This window comes from Mus caroli, chromosome 2 (genome assembly GCF_900094665.2).
Source record: "Mus caroli chromosome 2, CAROLI_EIJ_v1.1, whole genome shotgun sequence".
NCBI classification, from domain to species: Eukaryota; Metazoa; Chordata; class Mammalia; order Rodentia; family Muridae; genus Mus; species Mus caroli.
The window spans coordinates 111,488,301-111,510,599 of record NC_034571.1 but is presented as its reverse complement, the minus strand read 5'-3'; the positions used below and the strand labels follow the sequence as shown (position 1 = coordinate 111,510,599).

The window sequence follows — 22,299 nt, the reverse complement described above, 5'->3', positions numbered from 1 at the left end:
TGCAGTCATATCTGATTCTCATAGCTCACACTCTTCTGGAAAGTTGTCCCCCTCCAGGGACATTAAAGAATCAAGCACACACTACTGTAGAAGTGAGAACTGAGGGCTGATTCTCCTGTGACCCTCTGGTCTTCTCTGGACACATTGCAGAATAAATAACTATGGAGAGAAAAGGAAGAGGAAAAAGAGGAGGAAGCGGAGGAGGTCACTGTAGGCATCGAGCGATACCCAGAATCCCCTGCAGTTCTCAGGGAACCAGGGGCTTCAGAACTGCCCCCAAAGAGGGAGGCAGAGAGACCCTGTCCTCTCCAGGTAAGGGCACATATCCCTACTTGGACCTTGAGGTTCTGTCCTGAGATTTTGGTTAAAGATGCTTTTAAAGGAGGGTCTGCCTCTCAGTGTGGAGTGCCAGGCCTCAGAGAACAGGAATGCCAGCCACAGTGATCTCTTCTCTCTACCTGAAATGACTTGGCTTACAGCCTGTGACTCACACATGCTAAGCCTTTGGAAGACATGGATTCAGATGGTGAATTCAGGCTATAGCCGTTAGCCAAGGTCACTCTGGTTGACCGTTTTGATTTCCCACATTCTTATCCTTATCCAGTGAGTGGGGAGGGCCCCACTAGGCTTGGCTTCTCTAATACTTATTGGCCTATGGATGTCACTAGGTGTGCTTCCTTGTCCTCCTTAGAGAGACCCCAGGAGGAAGCCCCAGGTCATATACCTTGTTCTGTGGCAGAGGGACCGGTTTGCTGCTGCTTGCCGGGCCTGTGGCAGGAGTAGACAGGAACATGCTTCGGAAGAGCCGGTGCTTGAGGCTGCTTTCCTGGTTCTTAGGGCTAGGGCTGCCTTCTCCACCTGGCCTGCTAATGGCCGAGCCCACTAGGCAGGACTGTGGCCGGGCCTCTTCGGAGCTATGCTTGGCAACCTTCACCCCACGCCTCCCTGTGGCCATAGGGGGTGAGGTACCAGGTGGGGAACTCTGCAGACAGGCACCCAGCTGCTGCAGGCAGCGTTGTGAGGCACCCTGGAACTCAGCAGGGCCCAGGGACTGCGCCTTGGCAGCCATCCCATTGGGCAGGGCCTGCGGGCTCTGTGGTTCTGGCCAGGGCACCTGCCTGTGACCTGCTGGTGTGCCCCCATTGCAGCTGAGGTAGAGGCCATGGGGATCAGTGTGCTCCGACTGGGGGCTTTGGAGGTACATATCAGGGTCAGCAGCCCACTGATCATCTCCCAGCAGCCCCAGGGACTGTGCCCGCCGCCGGCTGGTGGGGCTGCGTCCACGCAGGGTGTTGGAGCTGATAACTGACAACTTCTGAATGTCGTTGAGCAGCCCCGAGATGTAGCCCTCCGTGGGCACTGAGCTGCCCCGTACCACTGTCTGTGGAGGAAGACAAAAGAGTATGGAAGAACAGCCCCTTCGTGGCAGGTGGCGGCTCAGAGCCTCCCACCCACACACCTCCATTATCACCGTCCATGTGTTAGGGTTTGAGATATTCACCCGTGTTCACAGTGAATCTATAAGGCTATGGGGAGAAAGCCCTGGTTGGCAGGGCAGATAGGGCAGCCTCAAGGTTAGGGTCCAACATGAAAAGTGGGTGGGTCAGCTGAGCCCAGGGAGCTGGCGAACTCAGCACTTCAGGCTTTAGATCTTCTTTAGTGGTCTTCAGAGAGACCTCCTCACCTCCCATCCACTATGACAAGTCTCCTGACCTCAACTCCAAACCAACTCTTAAGTCTCCTCATGTGACCCTTGGTCTGTGACAGCTGTATCTCCTCTGGGGCTAAAGGTCTAAGTGGTGGATGAGTTAGTTTTGATGGTTTGGGGAGAATTTTTTCAAGACAGGGCCTCACCCTGTAGCCTAGGCTAGTCCTTCAACTCCTAGCATTATGACTGCTTTAGCCTGTCAAGCGTTGGGCTTATAACAGAGAGCCCTCACACCCAGCTTAAAGTTCTCCCCAGGTAGGAAGGCTGATTAGCAGAGAACTGAGACAGGAGACTTGATTCTGATACTCAAGTGGACCCTGCTGGTGCCGCTGGGGGTCTCACAGACAACTTCCTGTGCAGTGGGAGAGGCTGAACATGGCTGCAAGCCTGCCCTCCTTATCCTTACCTTCATGGGCTGCAACTGCACCCGTGTGATTCGAGAAGGATCCACCACAGGCTTGGGCCGCCTCAGTGTATCCAGAATGTTCTGCCATTGTGGGGGCAGACCCACAAACTTGCCTTCCTTGGGGTCAAAGGAGGTGTGGACACGATGCTGGAAGTTCTGCGGGGCTGATATCTCAGGACGTTTCTTCTTTTTCTTGCGGAACATGGTGCCTGCAAGAGGGTTAGCTGAGATGGTCCCAGGGACCCTGGGGTGGATCAGTGGGTACTGGGTATCAGGCTCAGGCCTGTGTGTATCTCTCTTAGCATACTACTCTATCCCAAGGGCTTTTCTTACTCTCTCCTGGACTTCCTCGGGGAAATGGCTGACTCCCAGTAGAGCAGTTGTAGAAACAACAAAGGTGCTATAATAAATAAATAGCCATGTAGACTACAAGCAAGGAAAAGAGGTGCCCACCTTATTGCTTGTGTCAAGTTGCCTGCCAAGGAGTGCTTTTATAAAACCCAAAGCCCATTGCAAGTATCAATCTGCATGGAAGAACTACAAAATGGAAGGAAGACCGGCAGACTTTTTTCTGAAGCTGGTATGATCTTGTCTCTTCAGCCAAATAAGAATTCAAGAAAAGAAAAGTCTGAACCAATCTCACTTAAGAACGTACACATGTGCTGGGCATGGTGTTATATGGCTGTAATCCCAGCTTCTGGGAAGTTGTGGCAGGGGGATTGCTGTGAGTTTGAGGCTAACTTGAACTATATTATAAGACCCTGTCTAAACTGTGATACCCCTCCCACCACAAAAGACCATAGATGTGAAAGTCTAAACAAAACTAGCAAACTGAATCAAATGATTTGTTAAAAATTTCATCACGGTCAACTCTTGTTTGTTGCTGACTGACTAATAGAAAACCTGTTAAAGCAACACACATTAGCAAGAAGCCCAACAGCCAATTTGCAGCACTGATGCCCAGGCCGAATGGGTACCATGTGACTTGGCAGCGCCAAAAGGGTCCGCCTCACGAGCGTGCACTTTGCCTTAACTCTGAAAAGGGCTGAGCCAAAGGGTCGGCCTTGGTTAGGGCCAGGGTAGATAACTTATAGGTCAAGTTCTCCACAAAAAGGCAGAGAGTCCCACTTAGCCACTTTCTGTGGATTTTAATCTTATCCTAGGATATTTCACAGAATGTAGTCAAGCCTGCACCCCTCACCTTGCTGATCTGGAGTTAGCATGAGGCTCTACTGAACTCCGTCAATGGAAATGGTGTAGAGGGGCTTCCAAAGGGCTGTCCTGGTCACTCTTAGGGACCAGGCTTGACTAAACATACTGATAAACTACACTTGAGTGCCTTTGAACATTTCAGAAATGGAATGAATCAATATGTCTCTGACTCTGAATAGGGTCTTACCATGTCTCCCCAAGGGTTATCCCTCTGCCTCTGTCTCTGGAGTGACTGGGACCCTGAATGCACTGCCTTATAGAGCTTACACTGTTTCTCCGTGTGAAGGTTGTGGATTACTCTTCCAGTTGAAGAGCTGCCATGCAGGGCCATTGCCATCTCTGACTGCTCTCCTTGCAGAGAAAGCATTTTCTCCATCGCTTTGGCAGGTTCTGGAGAGGTTGCAGGCAATAGTCCCACCAAAAAAAGGCAGAAGGACCGCCACTTCCTCACCAGGAACTTGCTATATGTAAGGCAGTGGAATCCATAGCACGCGCCCTAGATCAGCAGACTCTAATATCCCCTAAGGGCGGAGCAGCGGCTCCAGAACCCTGGAGACTGAAGACTTTACATTGAAACGCATCACTGAGTTGCTGAGGGCCTCCACCCTAATAGGAGTGACTTGGAGCAGTTACCCAAGCAGCCTGAGCCTCTGTGCTTCTCTCTAGTGTTTGTGGAAGAAGCTTACAAGGTTAGTGAGGGCAAGCGATGGATTCCCAGCAGACGCTGGCCATCTCTCTAGTTGTGTTCTCGCTCACCTCGTGCCTATGCTGGGGTCTTCAGACTCTGACACTTGGGTAGATTTGGGTCTGGGAAGTTCTTTCCTCTCTCATGTCCTTCTCAAGGGGTCATGACTAAAACTCTAGGTTCCGGATGCAGACACGATACTTCATACCTCTGTTACGCAGCCTCTTTGGACTGCTTAGGCCTCTGCTCTTGCTTTGGTCAGTAAGGCCAGTCTCCACAGCCTCTCAGGCAGACCCTCCCCCTGGATTGTTAGCAGACTCTGTGGGCTAGTTTTATGTCAACTCGACATAAGCCAGAGTCATCTGAAAGGAGGGAACCACAATTGAGAAAGTGCCTCAGTAAGATCTGGCTGTAGAGCATTTTCTCAATGATTGATGGGGAGGGCCCAGCCCATTGTGGTTAGTACCATCCCTGGGCTGGTGGTCCTGGGTTCTATAAGAGAGCAGGCTGAGTTTGCAATGAAGAGTAAGTCAGTTAGTAGCACTCCTCCATGGCCTCTGCACCAGCTTCTGTCCTGATGTCCCTCAGTAACAGACTGTTAGCTGGAACTAGAAGCTGAATTAACCCTTTCCTCCCCAACTTGCTTTTGGTTACATTGTTTCACCACAGCAATAGAAATCCTGACTAAGACACAGATCCGCTTGCCTCCTCTGTAGCTGGGAAATCTTCTAGAGGTGCAAATACATCTAGAGCCACAAAAGAACTGCCTGAGGCCTTCTTCTGAGAACCCTGATTTCTTCACCTCCTCCATGGGGAGGGAAGGCATCAAGTGGTGTCAGGGACCCCATACCTTCCTTCCAGAGTTCACCCTAACAGCAATCCCTTGACAAGATCCCCCCAGAGACAGCAGAGAGATCCGGGGAGAAAGACCAGCAGTCAGGGGATTACAGAGGTTGGGGGCTAACAGAGTAGTCAGTGGAGCTTCGGGTAGGAGGAGATCAGATCGAGATTTAAGAAATCGGGGAACATTGGTCAGGCCAACTGTGCTTGGGACAGCATGTTTGTGAAAGTGGGAAAGTCAGAAGAATCTGCAACAACCAAATTAATTTAGAAAGTTCTCAATTCAAGGTCACCGTAAGTAAAAGTTAATTGAATTACGATATAAAATGAAATAAAGCTGTGTGCAAAGTAGCTCACACCTGTAATACCAGATGAGGCAGGGTAATTCAAATCAAGGCCAGCATGCACTGAGGCCAGCCTGGGCTAGAGAGCCTGTCAGAAGAAGAGGAGGAAGAGGAGGAGGAAAAGGAAGAGGAAGAAGACGGCGACAATGATGATGACTGGAGAGAGGGCTCAGTGGTTAAAAGTAATGACTGCTCTTCCAGAGGACCTGAGTTTGGTTCCCAGCAACCACATGGCAGCTCACAGCCACCTGGCACCTCAGTTCCAGTGGATCTGACGCCCTCTTCTGACCTCTGCAGGCTGATATACAAAGCACATACATACACGTGCAAAATAAAATAAAGATAAAATTTAAAAGAGAGAAATGAAATGGCATTATTTATCATCTAACATTAAAAATAGCAAACACCCAGGAATAAATTTCTTCATATTTAAAGCTATAAAACATTATTAGCGATATTAAAGAATGCTCGTCTGCTGAGGAGTTCACACTGTGAAGATGTCAGTTACTCCCAAGTCAACCTACAGACTTATTTCAGGCTCAGCATATTTCTTGTGGCAGAAACTGACACACTGATTCTAAAATGTGCAGGGAAACAGAGAACCAGGAATAGCTGCAGCAATCTGAGAGAACAAAGTTGGAGGACTATACTAAATATATATCGAGGTTTACCATAAAGCTAGCGTAATTAATATGCTGTAGAAACAGCACAAGGACTGACAAACAGAGCAACGGGACAGAAGCAAGAATCCAGAAATAGACCCACTCAGATGAGGTCACTTGATTTATGGCAAAGGTGACATTGCTATATGGTAGGAATAGATGATCTTTTCTGTAGCTGAAGCAATTAAATATCCATGGGGGTGTGTGGGGGGAATGAAGCTGAAGAAATGAGCTCTTGGCATACCCTTAAATTAAATAGAGACAAATCATAACCCACATGTGAAAGGGAAAATCATAAAACTGATGGCTGTGTGTGTGTGTGTGTGTGTGTGTGTCTGTGTGTGTGTACAGTCTGTCTGTCCCCTCCTCATTCCCCTATATGTGATGACTATATTGGACCCAAGTTTGATGGTTTCTTCTGGAATTGCTGACATGATGGGTCCCACACCTGTCTGTGTTCATGGAGCCCAGAAGCAAATTAAAACACCAAGGTTTTCTTTGTCTAAACAGGAATAGGGGATCATTACTTAAAATTTCACCTCTGCCATTTGCCAGTGCAATAGGAAGGAAACACATGAAGATAATCGCTAAGTTTAGCTGGTGGGGCAGGAGGCTTTCCTCCTATGCCACCTCCCTGTTCTTCTAAGGAAAACAACCCGTTTTTTTTTGTTTTTTTGTTTTTTGTTTTTTTTTTGATAGGGTTTTTACGACATTTGTAGCTTTTCTCTGGATACTTTATGTCTTTTACCCTGCTCCACTCTATTTTTTTTTTATTTCTTTATTTTACATATATGATGAGTACATTGTAGCTGTCTTTATACATATCAGAAGAGGACCTTGGATCCCATTACAGATGGTTGTGAGCCACCATGTGGTTTCTAGGAATTGAACTCAAGACCTCTGAAAGAGCAGTCAGTGCTCTTAACTGCTGAGCCATCTCTCCAACACCCCTTCTCCACTCTTGTTCTACTCTTTCAACTCCCTCATATTAGATAAGAAAGAAAAAAGGATAGAGAGGGAAGAAAAGAGATCCCTGAATAAAGTTAGGGGTCAGAAAGGGGGTGACATTATCATTAGACTACTTCCTGCTAATCAGGGGCATCGAATTCCTTGGGGCAAGTTTGATCTTCGATGTCAGGATATCTAATTTCTTCTTGTTGTTGTTGTAGTTTCTTCTTTGTACACAACTACTTAACAAACTACAACCATTAACAACCAACAACATCCCCACAACATCCCCTCCAACATCCCACCTATTGGCCCTAGCATTTATATACCCCCTTAGAAGTCCCCAGAATTCCAAACATTACACTATCTCAGAAACTATTTGCTACCGGCAAGACCACACCCTGCTAAAGCACAACACACATCATAGTCAGCTGCTATGGACACCTGGAAGCAGCCCCAATATCCACACCTGGGATTAAGACAAAAACATTCTTATAATATTTCTGTGTGTTTTGTTTTAAAGAAACCAAAATTCCAAATTGTCATTACAGATGTAGCCCAGGATGGCCTTCTATTAATCCTTCTGCTTCACACTTCCAAGTGCTGGAGTTACAGGAGTGGATTACCACACCCAGATAACAATGTTTGTAACTATTTTGTTATGGCTTATTTTTACACATGAGCATGTACCTGTGCGTAGGTGTGTGCGTGTGAGTGCAGGCTCCCTCAGAGGCCAGAAGTGGGTGTAAGACTCCTTGGAAGTGGAGTTACAGACAATTGTGTGTCACCTGACTGACCTGGGTACTGGGAACCAAATTGCAGGAGCAGTACATGCTCTAACCACTGAGCCATCTCTCCAGACCTCAAAATACTTTTAAATAGAAGAGGGATCCATGATAGCCAGTGTTGCCCAGGCCCCATGAGTGAGGCAGGATATCCATGTCCTCTGCCAAGGACAGCTGCTTATTCAGGGGTCTCCAACTTGGCATCTAGGCCTTCCTTCCCACATAGGTCCAAGAGCCTTGAGAGAGCAGTTGCTGCACTTGCCCCCATGCTGGAGTGTTCAATCAAATCAGGCTATACCAGTCTTCAAATGTCACCCACCGCTCGATTCATCCAAAGACGAGCAGGGCGGGAGTTTCCTCCCAAACCATACGTTCCCTTCTGCCTAGGCTGAGAAAGAGGGTGTGGCCTCAGACCTGATGTAGACATGGGCAGACCCAAAGCGGCTGGCCTCCCGACTCTTCTGTCGGACACCAGGCTGGCTGAGGATCAGAGCCCAGGCTAGGTGTGCACTATGCTTTCAACATTACCTCCCAGCTCTCTGACCCATAACTGGATCAGAGCAGGGTGCCCAGTGCTAGGAGGGCTGACTCCAGCCAACACCAGTTAGAGGAGGAGGCTCCTCTGGCAGGGAGCCTAGCAGAAAGAATGTAGCAGTTCCTGGCAGACACTTTCTGGGCGAAGTGCTGCCATAGGCAGTAAACCCCAGAGAGGTGCTGGTGTGACATTCAGGGAGCCACAGGCCTGGGATCACTGAGAGAGGGATTGGAGGCCAAGGAGGTTTGAAGACTCAGAAAAGGCCAGAGCTGTTGTTGAGTAGCTGTCAGGCCTTTCCTGAGGGCTAGCAGCTCTGCAAGGGAGTAGTCATCTCTCATCATCTAGATAAAGAGTCTAAGGAGGACAGAGGCTGCCCCAGATCACCAAAACAGGAAGTGACCATGTATGTGTGGGGTGGGGGTGGGGACTAAAGCCAGATCAGATTGCATGAGCCCTGCTCTAGGCTTATGCCCACCTAAGCAGTGAGCAATGCCGTCCCTATGCCCACCTATGCAGCGAGCAATGCCGTCCCTATGCCCACCTAAGCAGTGAGCAATGCCGTCCCTATGCCCACCTATGCAGCGAGCAATGCCGTCCCTATGCCCACCTAAGCAATGAGCAATGCCATTCCTATTCCCACCTATGCAGCGAGCAATGCCACTCCTATTCCCACCTATGCACTATGTGCAATGCTCTGCTAACGATCTTCTTCTTGGAAGTCTTCACCAGCAGGGAGCAGGATCTAGCTAATGACCCAATGAAAACCAATGGAAGTCTAAAGTTGGGGGGATGGGGCCTTCTCTCTCCACCTGACCCCGGGGCTTGTCTGAGCCCTGGTAAGCAGGGCTATCCTGACTTGTAGGTTACCCCTTACTTTATATGGAACCAGACTGTTTTATACTGTGTATGGGGTGGGCAAAATGTTTTTTTTTAAAGGTTTCACTAGGGACCGTGATGACGAGGATCTGGCATATATTAAAAACAAAGTCCCTGGAGGTGGTAACCATAGACTTGGCTCACAGGGAAGTGGGCAGGGTTCCATGTTTGATGTCCCCATGATGCCATAGGGACAGGGAAAACAGTTCAAGCATCCACTTGGAGGATGAGAGGGTAGCTTTCAAACTGCTGCTCCTGGAGGAGACAAGACAACACAGCCAGCTCCTCACAGATCCCAGACAGAGCTATAGAGACCCAAGATGGACAGAAACTTTACAGCAGAGCCCTTGGGGTAATATACATCTGTTGCAACTGCTATTTGGGAGTCACCTTTGGGTCCTATCTTGAATCAATATCAGTTGTTCTCCTAATCTGCCAGCCCTGCTTTCATCAGTAGTGAATGTCCAGTGTGGTCACCCACCTTACCCTGCCACACCTGGCTTTGGGTGACTTCAGGTTTCTGCACTTTGAGTGCCTTTCAAGGATCCACTGAAGAGATTCAGGGAAGGGACCACAAGCTGAGAATAATCGTGAGTGGAGAGGGTTGTGCAGCTCCTGGGAAGGGAACTGGAGTAGGTTAGATTAAGTTACTTACACAAGCAAGTTCTGGGATACAGGAAGGAGGCTGGGAAACATAGAATAGTGAGTGACAGACATCCAGCTCAGGTGCTGGTGACATAGCGTGGAGTAACGGTTCAGTTTCCTCACAAGAAGGCTCAGGCCATGCTTCTCGGAGCTCATGTCTAGTGCCCTAAGGCTTGGCAGGAATCTTGGAATCTGTGGCCTTGAACTAATCTTTAGGTCTCAGCCTTTGTATCCATTGCTGATGGGAGAAGAAATTCTTTCCCTTTGGCCAGCCTCTTCAGGCACAGCGAAAGAGAACAGCCTGTTCTTACTAAGGGAGCGGTTGGAGTGGTTTTTAACAAGAATCCCTCAGGTTTGAAGGGCCAGGCTCTAGGCCGAGCACCTCAAATTCAAGATGTGTATCCGCTGGTCTGAGGAGTCCTCTTTGCTTTCCATCACAGAGGTGAGGAATGAGATGACCACACAAACCCAATTACTCACCCAAGGATAGCAGCAAGAAAAGACGGGGTCTGTTTAGACCTGAGGCAAATTTGGCTGCAGTTGATTGTCAGGACCCCACCCCACTCAAGTGGTATTTCCCAAGATTTCTTAAGGAAGGGCCTACTTACTTCAAAATCAGACTGTAAGACAGAGGCAATCTTCCCGGATTCTACAGAGCTTAGAAATGTTCCCATTTTTGCCACTATCGAGGCCCCGTGTGACCTGTGGAGGCCCTGTTCGTTCCATGTGAGCTTCCTTGAAACTCACCTTGGGTCCATCACCCCACCCCTCTAGGAGGAATGGCGGGCCTCCTCAGCTCCCTGACTGAAAATTTCTGGGAACAGAAGATAGCTTCAATTGTCTTGTTGGCCAGGAAGATTTTCCTTAGCCTTTACTCTCTGGAGTTTGCCTAAATATCAAATTATATCATTTACTATGCGCCAGCTTCACTCCTAGTCTGCACACCATAGTAAATATGACTTCATTTTGGGGAAAGGTGAGCTTGCTTCTTCCAAATAGATGCTGGTTATCCTGCCCCAGAGAATGAGATGCCCACTCCACGAAGCCTCTGAACTACCCTTCTGCCTCTGCCCATGGTATTCCCAAGAGAAGTCCGGCTACCCTCTGCTTAAACATGTTCAGCAACAAGGAGCTCCTGTCCCTGCCCAAGGCATGTGTGGCCCTCTTACTGCTCAGCCTCCACTAGGCTCCAGGCCTGCTCTGTTTCTCTCTACATTGCCCTGAGAGTCAGGGAAGGTGGCACCCCAGCTTCCTATCTGATTTCCCAGACAACACTAGGAGAAAGTTTCACCTGCTTTTGACTCAGTTGCTACCTCCAGACTCAAGCTGTGGCCCTCTGGTGGCTTTGTACAGCTCCATAGGGCCATGGTGCAGAAGGCCCCAGAAAGCTGCGAAGGACACAGAGGTTCTGTTACCCCACTTGTGTGACCCAGGCAGAAGAAGTGGGACTACATCTTCCTACCATTCCCACACAACAGGCCGCAGAGAACCCCAAGGGAGAGATAACAGGGCTGTTGTTTAAAAGAATACAATGCTGAAGCTCATTCAGTAGCTAATGTCAACACTCCTGCTGAATGAGAGGTTGAGGAGCAGGCTAGCCAGCTCAGGACAGTCAATATTGACTTGGGCTTTGTCTGGCCCAGTTCCAGACCACTCTAACAGTGCTTGGTCCAGCAGCCGCTCACACTAGTCCAGCTCTCCGACCTCTGTGTGCTGTGCCTAGAGTCTTGGTCTTGTACCATCCTGCTTCTGGTGCAAGATGCAAGATGCAAGATGCAAGATGCAAGATGCAAGATGCAAGATGCAAGATGCAAGATGCAAGATGCAAGANTGCAAGATGCAAGATGCAAGATGCAAGATGCAAGATGCAAGATGCAAGATGCAAGATGCAAGATGCAAGATGCAAGACAGCCCTGGGCTGTCCTGGGCATGAGGCTCTAAGTTGGGCACTGCCTCTAAGAAGGATGAAGAATGGCATTCCTTCAGGGCACTGCAGGCCCTTCTTACCGTCAGATGTCAGTGATTTCATGTAGAAACCCTGGTCCTCAGTCCCTTCCCCAGCCACAAGACTGCTTTATATGTCTATGGCCCTTAGTTGTCCAGAGCCCTCTTGTGGTCCTCCCTGCTTTATGCTCAAAACCTACTGTGAGGTAGGTGGAACCTGCTTTGCCAGAGTCTCCCTTGACTGCCCTGGAGCTCACTATGTGGACCAGGCTGGCCTTGAACTCACAGAGCTCTTCCTGCCTCTGCTCCTCAGTTATAACACCATCCTGGGTGTTTTTGATTCTTGAATCGATGGTTTGTGCAGGCATTCTGGGCTCCGTGTTACAGATGGAGAAACCGAGGTTCTGAGAAAAGCTGTTCTCCTTGATTATACATGGAGAGGTTGGGATACAAAGTCCTTCTGACTTCAAGCTCCGACCAGGAGGAGTACCAGAGATGTCAAACAGCCTGCCATGTCACACAGCTACTTAAGAGCAGAGATGGACACAGAAGCCACAAGCCAAAGACTCCTGGTGTCCCAAAAGTACCCAAGGTAACAATATGCTCAGCTCAGGCATGAACATGTGAGAACACATGTGAATACATACAGATGTTGCTGCTGTTTCTGTCTGTAAAGCTGGATCTCCTTCTAGATGTGGCCCCTTCCCCTGTGCTAGAGGTGGTGAGTTAGGACCTCCTATTATTTACCTTACTAAAGTCTCTCTCTCTCTCTCTCTCTCTCTCTCTTCTCTCTGCCTTCACTTTATATCTATCATTTGGCTCTAATGCCCTCCAAAATATCTTGCGGAGTGGACCACATTGTCTCAAAGGTCCCCATTCAAGGTAGCGTAAGCCCTTCTAGCTGAGGGCTGGTGAGGTACCATCTTGGGCTGTTGAACATTTACTACTCCGGGTTTACATTTCAGCTGTCCTATGTGGACAGCTTAATCCTCACCACTTGACACTGGACCCCACTTTACAGACGTTAAAACTTTTAGGGAGAAAAACAACTGCCTAAGTAATCAACAGCAACGTGGGGGTCCGAAGCCACCACCATTTGGTTCCAAATGTGTTCCCAGGCCCACTGGACCAGGGACCACTCCCCACCTTAACACAGAAAAATGCCAAAATAACTTAAAAAGCATTAGAATATGGCAAAAAAAAATGCAGAGAATCTGGCTTACATCCCCAGAACTCTTATGCCTTAGCCCCTGGTGATACCGGCAGCACACCCCCACACGGAGAGCTACTCTCTGAGCGTGGAATGAATGAGCTGGACACTGTTAGCAGGGCTTCCTGCACTGGTGAGCACAAACTTGGGTTTGCCACCGTCTTTCTTGTCTGGAAGCCTCTTGCATGCATTCTGTGGACCTGAGCTTTGGGACACTGCCTTGTTCAGCGGGTTATCAAACCTGATGACATCAGAGACTGGGCGGGGCATTTGACTCCCTGCTGGCCTACCATGTGTTGGAAGAGGTTGCGAATGACTTATCTGACACAGGCAATGGATTGAGAAATGGCACCTCCACCGGGCCACTGCCACTGTCTAACAGTACCTGGAGGAATCCAGCTCAGGAGAGCCCCCTGCCCTCCCACTGCCCCTCCCAACCTACCGCCTAGGAAGGTCTGGAGCAGGAGGCCCCTCACTCACCTCCTGTGGCCTTCTCTCCGCTCCTTTCTCCCTTCTGCGGTCAGCTCTCTAGAGCATGGAGGTGGCGGGAGATCCCGGGACCTTCCAGGGCCAGTCCTCTGCCGGCCTAGGGAGAAGCACAGTGTGATCAATGTAATGAAGTGTCCCCGCGGATTCTGCGACTGGCTGGAGTCCAGGACGTTGGGAACCGCACCCCGCCCGCCTAGCGACAGAGCGAACTCCGGTGCCTGCTGAGCCGCAGAGAGTGGGACTGGAGAGGGTGGGGGAGGGGGCGCAGCACCACTTCGGAGGTCGCCCTTGTCCCCGCGCGATCGGTCCCGTGCGGCGCTCACGCCGAGGTGGGTCGCCGAGCCCGTGTGCAGGAGCCCATAGGCTCCTAGGACCTGCGGCGAGCCATTCCCGAACTTCGGGGACTGAGAGCCCGGGGCAGGGGCCGTGAGCGCGCGGCAAGCCTGGGTCCTAGAGAGCCGTAATCCCCATCCGGGTTCCAGGGATCCCCGATCCTCCGCGGGGCCCCAGGCACCCACCTGCCAAGCGGGAAGCCACGGAGAGCCCCGAGAGGCCGCGGTAGCCGGGCCCGCCCTCCGCGGGAGGGACCTCGGCGCGGGCACGGCAAGGAGGGGCGGCAGCACGTCGGTGCGACGCCCGCTTCACCTGGCGCGGAGTTGGACCGCAGGGTGTGGCTTCAGGTGGGACGCCGAGAGCGCGGGAGCTCCGGAGAGATAGCGAGGGGCGCTCCGGGCTCGACCAAGGGGCAGCTGCATGCCCACCGCCTTCCCTCCAGCAGCTCGGCTCCAGCCCCGCCGACCACCGCCTGCCAGCCGCGACCTCCCCGAGGCGCCAAGCCAGGACCTGGATTATCTACTAAGCGGCAGTTGTGCAATCAGCTCGTTAAGTAGCTCGCAAATGCCTGTTTTGGAGCCCGGAGCCCACTCCCCAAGATGTGCCCACTCGCACATCTCTCAGGGCCCGATCCGAGCCCTGAAATCCTGCATCTTGGCTTGCTTGCCAGTCTGGACAAGTTCCCCAGCTCTGCGACTGTCCTGGGTTGGCCTCTTTGTGCAGGCAGGAGAGCAGGATATAAAGGGATTCTGATTTCTTTGTCATCCTGGCTTAGTCTTGAGAACTTTATGTGGCTTCAAGATTACAGGAAAGGGACTGTAAGCAGCCTGGCACACGGGAACAGAGTAAGTTCCTGCAGGAGCCCTCTACCTGGCTTGGGGGAAGCAGTGACCACCTGTCTGTCTCCTCCCCCAAACAAGGAATAGAAAAGACCTTCTCTGTCCTTCCTTGAGAGAACTGTATTTGCTGAGTGCTAAGGGGATTCTGGCTTAGAAATATGTACATTTGGCACTCAAAGGGCTGCTTCCTGTGGGGGGCTAGGTGACTGGTATCACAGACAGGGAATACTGGACAGAGGACAGTACTGCTTTTTTGGTCACCACTGCTGGTATCTCAGGCTTTGTCTTTTAAGTGACATCATGTTTGCTGTCTATTTTTGCTCATGGATTCTTTAGCCCTATGGGTGACATTTCTGATTAAGTCATCTTCATTGTGGGTTAGGTAGCTAACCTAGAGCTTATGACAGGGCTCTACTAACCAGCATGGAGGTGATTCATGGGTTCTTGACAGACCCACAAAGGCCTATGCCCTGTCTGATTGCCTCTCAGACCTCCATGCCCTCCGCTCTACTGGAGAAGGCATGGTGGCAGGCTTATGTGCAGTGGAAGGGTCGTACAGAGGCTTCGGCAGCTGATTACAGGTTCTCCTGATCATCCGCCCAACACAGATATGCACATTTTGTGGCTCTCTGCTTTGCCCCGTCTCCTCTGTGCTTTTCCTAAGTGGATTCTCTTTCCTTTGGGCATCCTAAGCAAAACCCTGACTTCTGTAGGCAGCCAGGAAGCTGCCAGAGGCCCTTGCAGTGATACAAATGGTTTCCCCACAGATCTCTGGGGCCTAGGTACTTGTCTGATGTTGCCTGTAGGAAGAAGGTTGTGTTGTGTGGAACAAAGGACAAGATTGGTTGTTGTGAGTTTGAAATGAACTACAAATCAAAGCTGGAAAGAAATGCAGCATTGAAGCTAGAATCAACACCCTAAATTGTCTTTTTAACTGATCCACAAGTATACATGAGCTACTATCTTTTAATAAAATACCTTTATATGCCAAAACCATGGCTCTAAGCATTAATTTTGAATTGTTGAATTTCAATAAAATATGAATATTAGAATATTATCAGAAGTCAATTGGCATCTAATTTGGTTTGAATCAAGGATTACATATCCCAGAGTAGACATCAGTCAAGTCTCCATCCTTTCCTTACAAAGAATAGGTTTAGAAAACCCTAGGTTCCCCCTCCACCCTTGGAAGCTGGACTGGGGACTGGGGCCTCAAGAAAGGCAGGGGTTCTCAAGCAAGATGGGCCAAGGAGGTAATGACTCCTCCATTGATGAAGTTAACCAAACCTGCTCTCAGCAAGATTTGCTAGAGAAAAGTTCCCATGATCAGTACAGGACTACACTGGGGGCATCCCTGGCGTAGGGTCTAACACACACCAAGCCACACTTCTACATGTCCCACTGCTTCTACACAAGTTCAGCTGCACTAGGTGGGATGGTGCCCAGCGGGTTGGTATGGCTGGGATCTGCAGGGTCGATTGAGTGGCTAATTCCCCTGTGTCTCCTTGTCCCTCTTCTCTGTGTTTCTCTGATCCATGCCTAGCTCAAGCCTGCCTCAGAGGAGAGAGCAGGACGACAGTGTGGAAAGTCCTAGTAACAGACTAAAGAGTGTTGCCTCCTGTGGGCATGCACTCTAGGCCTCTTCCCCCTATTGTGGTGTCAAGGATATGGGACAGCAGGCATGCACTCCCCTGAGGAGACATGGTCTCTGGCATAGGTCTGTTACTCAGGGAATTCACACAGAAGCTTTGGAAAAAGTACAGGAAACACCAGAAGGGGCTCTTGGAATATTGGCCAGCCAGCCAGAGCAATCTTTAAGGGCCTCAGGGTGGCACATGGGGTGGAGTGAGCACTTCCCAGTTCTCTGACAGTCAGTGGCTGTCGGGCCTGTTGTAACATCTGACTGGCACAGCTAGGGCCGTGAGCCCAGGTTAGGGCCAAAGAGGAAAGATATGGATCAACTTGTGGTTTAGAAATACAAACACATTATCCTTCCCAGCACCTTTCTGCTCAGGACTTGAAACGTTTCCTAGGAACCAGGAGCTTGCTAACAAGCTCCCCGTGAGTTTCCTGTCTCTGGATGCCTCCGCTCTGAACAGTAGTAATCAGACCTGCCAATTACTGAATGCTTCCTGTGGGCGGAGCCCTGAGCGTAGCTCCTAGCATACACGGTCTTATTTGGTCTGCGTGGTAACCCTGCGTGGAAGTGCCATATTATTATTCTTACTTTACAGGTGATGAAAACTGAGGCGCACCGTGGCTAAGAAAGGACTCATACTTCCTAGTAAAGCAAACGCATGGATCCTTCCCCACCCCACCCCACCCCCACACTTACCTATTCATATGCTGAGATCTAATCTGCAGGGTGAGGTGATAACTAAGAGGCAGGGTTTTACAAGTATTTAGCACCTAAGGCCCTGTAACTACCCTAGTGGTTAACCCCGGCCAGCATTTAGGAGGCAGAGGCAGGTGGATCTATCTCTGTGAGTCTGAGACCAGCCTAGTCTGCATAGCAAGTTCTAAGACCGCCAGGGCTACAAAGAGAAACCCTGTCTCCAAAAACAAACAAACAAACAAACAAACACTACCAAAGTAACCTCTGGTCAGCAGGAGAACATTCTCAAAGAAAGACCTGCTCCCTCCCTTCCAGCTATCAATCTATGAGGTAGTGGACCACAAGGAATTATGATTTTCTGCTTGAGTTCCTCTCTAAGGAAAGGATAAGCGGAAGCCCTGGTGCAAGCCAGAACTTGCCTCCCAGGGAGGGACTTGGTACAGATCTGACAACGCATCCACCCACCTAGCAGGATGTTGCTGAGACAGAGATGGGCTTCTAAAGTGCAGAGCCACGCGCTGACAATGAGGACTGGAGAGTTATACTCTTACTGTCCTCTATTTAAAACCAAACCTGTCGGTACTCCTAAAGATGGACTTGGGGGGGGCGTCTCTGGTTCCTCTTCTGTTCCTCTTCCCTGTGCAGCCATATTGTATACATCTTTTTCCCCCTACCCCAATCCCCACTACTCCTTTCTTTAATTGGCCCTATATCAGTGAGGTGACTGAGCCTAGCTTGTTGCTACCCTAAAAAACCCATAACATATCATGAGTGGGATTAGTGCCCTACACAAGAGGCCCCAGAGTAGGCTCCAGGCTCTGGCCACCTGATGTTATTATGAAAAGACACTTATAAACCAGGAAATGGGCCTTCACTGAACATCAAATCCTCCAGCATCTTAACCTTGGACTTCTGAGCTCTCAGAATCAGGAGAAACAGTGTTGTATATAAGGTGTGTGGCCAGTGGGAGTCTGTGCAGGTGTAAGTGGCCTAAGCTGGTTACTGAGTGAAGAAGCCACAGGTATGTGACTCAGGTATATGATTTATGAATATCTCTTAACTCTAGTGCTCAGAAGTTCCTGAGGCCAAGGACAGTCTGAACAGGTGGCAGTGGGAAGAGGCCACTTATGCCACTACTCAGGAAGGGTGAGTCTGATACAGTGGCTCTCTCCACCCCGAATCTGAAGAGGGCAGGGGGGGGCCTCCATATGTGCAAGACAAAGGTGGTCACTGAATCCACTGCTAGGAGCCAAGTACTAGGTTTCATTAGTCATGAGTCAATACCGTGCCTGCAGACCCTGCTTCACGCTCTCTCTCCATCACAGACCCAAAGGGACTTGATGAATCCCACATTCAGAGACTACTGGGGAGGCAGGCACACTGCCTCTGCACATTGTAGGGAGGAGGAGGGGTCCGATGGAGACTGGGCTCTAGGAGGGGCAGAGAACCGCCTGTCTCTTTCTGCTCTGGGATTGGTCTAGCTACTTCCCTTTCCATGACAGCCCATGCATGCATGCGCTGATGGGACAAGCGCACAGTGCCTGGCTCTAAGGGCTGGGGAGCATGAGTTGAAAGCTAACTTTGTCAGACCCTTTGGTCCTCCTGCAGGAGGAGGCAGGCAGAGCCTAACCAATTCCCTTGCCACATCTGGGTGTTCCCATGACCTCAGCTTTGGTTTCTTGATGGGGATAGTGGGGGAAACTTTGCTCCCTTCCCTTGGGAGGGTGAAGTGATAAGGTCTAAGCATTGGGATGCAGAGGTCCTTGGGACCAGCACCTCCAAACAGAGTGAACACAACGGATGAAAGAGTAAGAAGACCACACACACACACACACACACTCACAGTGTACACACACCTTCCATAAAGACCAGTCAAGCCCATTGTGGTACAACACAGAGCAGAATCCCAGATTCTTCCAGAAGGGCAACTGCCTTCTACTCAACCGATTCGACAGGTGGACTACTCCATGGCCTAGAAAAGAACCTGCTCTGCCTAGCATCCAGTCATTGTTGGGGAAAAGTCCAAGGGTGCCCACTTGATGGGACCTTCCATCCATTTGCTGATAGGACAAGAACTCAGGCATTCTGGCCTCACACATAACAGTCTCTCTCTCTCTCCTTTTCCTCAAATTCTAACCTTTTCTAGACTGCTCTCCAAACAAAAACTGACAGTGGGAGTTCATTTCAATTAGCCAGACCTTCCCAAGGGACCTGGTAACCTGAGATAAGCCATTCAGGAACATTGGCCTCTCTGCAGACCATGGCACCCTTCCCAGGGACATGGACTATGAGCTAAGCCTTCCTAGGAAGGCCTGGGGAGCCAAGCTATCTCTACAGTAAGGACACTTGCTTTAGAGACATGATGAATTCATTTAATATCTTCTTGCTACAGTTGCTTTGCAGGTTCTACTATTAATGGCCTCCAGATGCCTTTTGCTGGCCCTTCAGCTCACTAGCTGCCATTGCTACTGGCTGAACTAACAGCTGGAAGGCCCCTTGGATAGAACCCCTTTCTCTCTGTTGGACCTGCAGTTGCTGCCTCGGGTCTGAGGCTTCGGGAGGGCTATATGAATGTAGCCCTTGGGTCTGACTTTCAGGGATCCACAGATGGTGATGGTATGGGGGGGGCTCCTATGCCTGGACAGATGAGGACCAAAGTTTCTGAGGGTGCATGAGGCTGCCCTCCCCAAGGGCCACCCCAATTCTCTGAATAGGAAGCTATACTTAGGTGTAGTTGCCTGACAGTCAAAGGGTCTGGGCTGTGTGGCCACTGGGGAGCTCTGGCCACTAGGTTGCTATCTGAAGGCATGGCTTGTTTAACTGACATTTGGCTGGTCTGTGCTTGATTGACTGTTCGCCCTGGGTATTTCCTTTCCTGGCACTTTGGCACATACTAGGCAAAACTCCTGTTTGTTTACTGGAACATTCCTGTGAACACTGAGAAGGTGGGTCCTGATCACACCATTGCCACACCCATACCTGCGCCCCTGCTTAGCTGGTGGATAGTGGAAGTATCCCCCATATTGCTCTTACATGCTTTGTAGAGTCCTGAATATCTACTTTTTCTGCCCCATTTGCTGTGAATCCGGCTCCATCCTTCCTGTGGGCTAACACTCAGTCCTCCTTTCTGGACATTGGGCACACCCTCTTCTTCCAGCAAGTTCTACCCTAAAATCTTCTTGCCTGTCTCAGATCTGCTGACGTGGGACCATGCTCCTCCTCCTGGGAACTGACCTCCGATGGTGATGGGTGCCAGTTACATTCCTTCCTCTGGGCTAAAAGGACGGCTCCATGGGCAAAGTACTTGCCGTGCCAGCATGAGAACCCAAATTCAAGCCCTCTCCCCTGCCAAAACCCACATAAAAGGCCAGCTATGGCCCAGCACAGAATGTGTCTCTAGCTCTTGGGGCAACCAAGAGACAGGACTTACTGGCCAGGTCGTCTAGCAGACATAATGAGCTCCAGGTTCAGTGAGATACCCTATCTCATAGGGGGATGCTGGAGAGATGACTCAACGCTTGAGTTCTTTCAGCACGTCTAGAGGACACAAAGTTCAGTTCCCAGCACCCATCATATCAGGTGGCTCGAGACTGCCTGTAAGTACAGCTCCAGAGGGCTCACCACCCTCTTCTGGCCTGTACACACCCGTTGGCGTCCACAGACACAGACACACACATAGGAAACTAAATCTCTCGCTATATCTCTCTGTCTCTCTGTCTCTTTCTCACTCTGTCTCTCTCTCAAAAAAAAAAAAAAAGTAAGATAGAGAAGTAATTGAGGAGGACAATGATGTCAGCCTCTGGGCTCCTCATGGGTCCGCTGAGCACATCAACATGTAACACAGAGACCATACATGAGAATCTCTCTCATTCTCTCTCTCTCTCTCTCTCTCTCTCTCTCTCTCTCTCTCTCTCTCTCTCTCTCTCTCACACACACACACACACACACACACACACACACACACACACACACACACAAAGAGATGACCTGAGATTCCCCCCCCCCCACATGCCTCCTCTCCCCCTCTGCCCAGATTCTCTCATTTCCAGGTGTTCTTATCATTGCCCCTTCATGGCCTGAGTCTTTCACAGCCTGTGATACTTCCTGGGACACACAGAACTTGAGTCAGTCCACTTACAAATTAGTTAGCTCTGTTTATTGGCCAGTGGCCTAGTGCAGTGCCCAGGAATGATATCTGTCCTTGGGGAATACTTGGTTAATAAACACAAGCCAGACTGAGGCCCCATGCTGAGCAGAATGCAGGGTGAGCCAGCCAGCCCAGCCAGCACAGGTCCCTGTAAAAACAACATGCACAGAGGAGGCATAAGGACCTGTCCAGCCTCCCAATGTCAGGCCAAACCACCTTTCTCAAAATCGTCAAGCTATGAGCTATATCTGCCTGCTGCTGGTCAAGGGAGATAGGGCTTTTAGTTAGTGGGGTGACCTCAGGACCCCCCTTTTCTCTCTGGGTGGGTTTTCCTCTATACATCAATGAGAGTTGAATTAAACATTGTCAGAGAACCCCTCCTTTGTCTTGAAGGTGCTACGGCATCTAAGAGGGCCAGCTCAGTGATGGATAGCCTTTCCTCTCCTGGGCAACTTGTACTCTGGCCGAATGGTCCCCTAGCTCCTTCTACCTCAGTACCTTCTTGTACAATTCCACATGACTCCCCATGTGAAGCTGGAGATGCTCCAGGCACTACAGAACCAGTCCTCCCAGTTTTAACTCTGCTGATGCCTGAGCTTCTGGGAGTCCGAGATGCTGTGACGGCAGCCTTGAGTAAGGTGACTGGTTTGTTGCTATTTGCCCTGGGGGAGAGTAGGCTGGGCCCCTGCTGCCCTGAGATCAGAGGCCAGAACAACACACAGCTGACTTGAGGTTTCTGCACATACTTTTCTGAGAACTCAGGGAAGTCTTTTCCGCGCTCTGGGTAGCCTGAAGTGAGAAGGAAGGAGTCAGCCATGATGTTCTCTCCTTAGCCAGAGGTCTAGGGCCCTAGGATACAGGCGCAAACGCTGACCAGCAGAACACCCTCAGGACAGTGCTGTCTGAATCATGAGCAGAATCAGTGCCCCAGAGAAGTCCCGATCATCCAAAACTGTCATCAGCGCGCCCCCCTAAATACTTGGGTTTCTGTACTACAGTAATACTATAATGAGCTTTTATAGACATTACTGACCAGGATGAGTGTTCCTGTGCTGGGGCTGAGGTCCTGTGGCCTCTGGTCCAGAGAGGAAATTTCTTCCAGCTTAGCAAAAGAACTTGTCGTGTTCTGGCTTTGCCTTTGTTTCTAGGTGAAATCAGGATGGGTGGGGGTGGTCGTGGTGGTGGAGATTAACTTTTCTAAATTACTAGGACAGATGACCACTTGGTAGGAAAAGTTTAAAAAGTTTTGGAGATTGAGCATCAACCCACCTCCCTGCCCTCCCCTTAAAAAAAACCCCATCTTTCACCAGTGGTCCTCTCTGCATCTTTCACCAGTGGTCCTCTCTGCATCTTTCA

At 50.1% G+C, this 22,299-nt stretch overlaps 1 protein-coding gene across 3 annotated transcripts in view; it reads right to left on the bottom strand.

Moving 5' to 3' along the window:
* Pak6 (p21 (RAC1) activated kinase 6) overlaps positions 1–22,299 on the bottom strand; it is a 33,812-nt gene that overhangs the window by 5,974 nt on the left and 5,539 nt on the right. For 2 of the 3 annotated variants that reach the window (XM_021154600.2, XM_021154605.2), the window contains exons 3-5: positions 13,281–13,386; positions 2,115–2,323; positions 725–1,381 (exon numbers count right to left, since the gene is read on the bottom strand). In XM_021154600.2, the coding sequence (XP_021010259.1) occupies positions 725–1,381; positions 2,115–2,318 (861 nt within the window). In that variant the 5' untranslated portion in view covers positions 2,319–2,323; positions 13,281–13,386. Of the gene's footprint in view, positions 1–724; positions 1,382–2,114; positions 2,324–13,280; positions 13,387–13,807; positions 13,931–22,299 lie in introns of those variants that run through there. The other variant, XM_029474696.1, reaches the window with a different exon arrangement.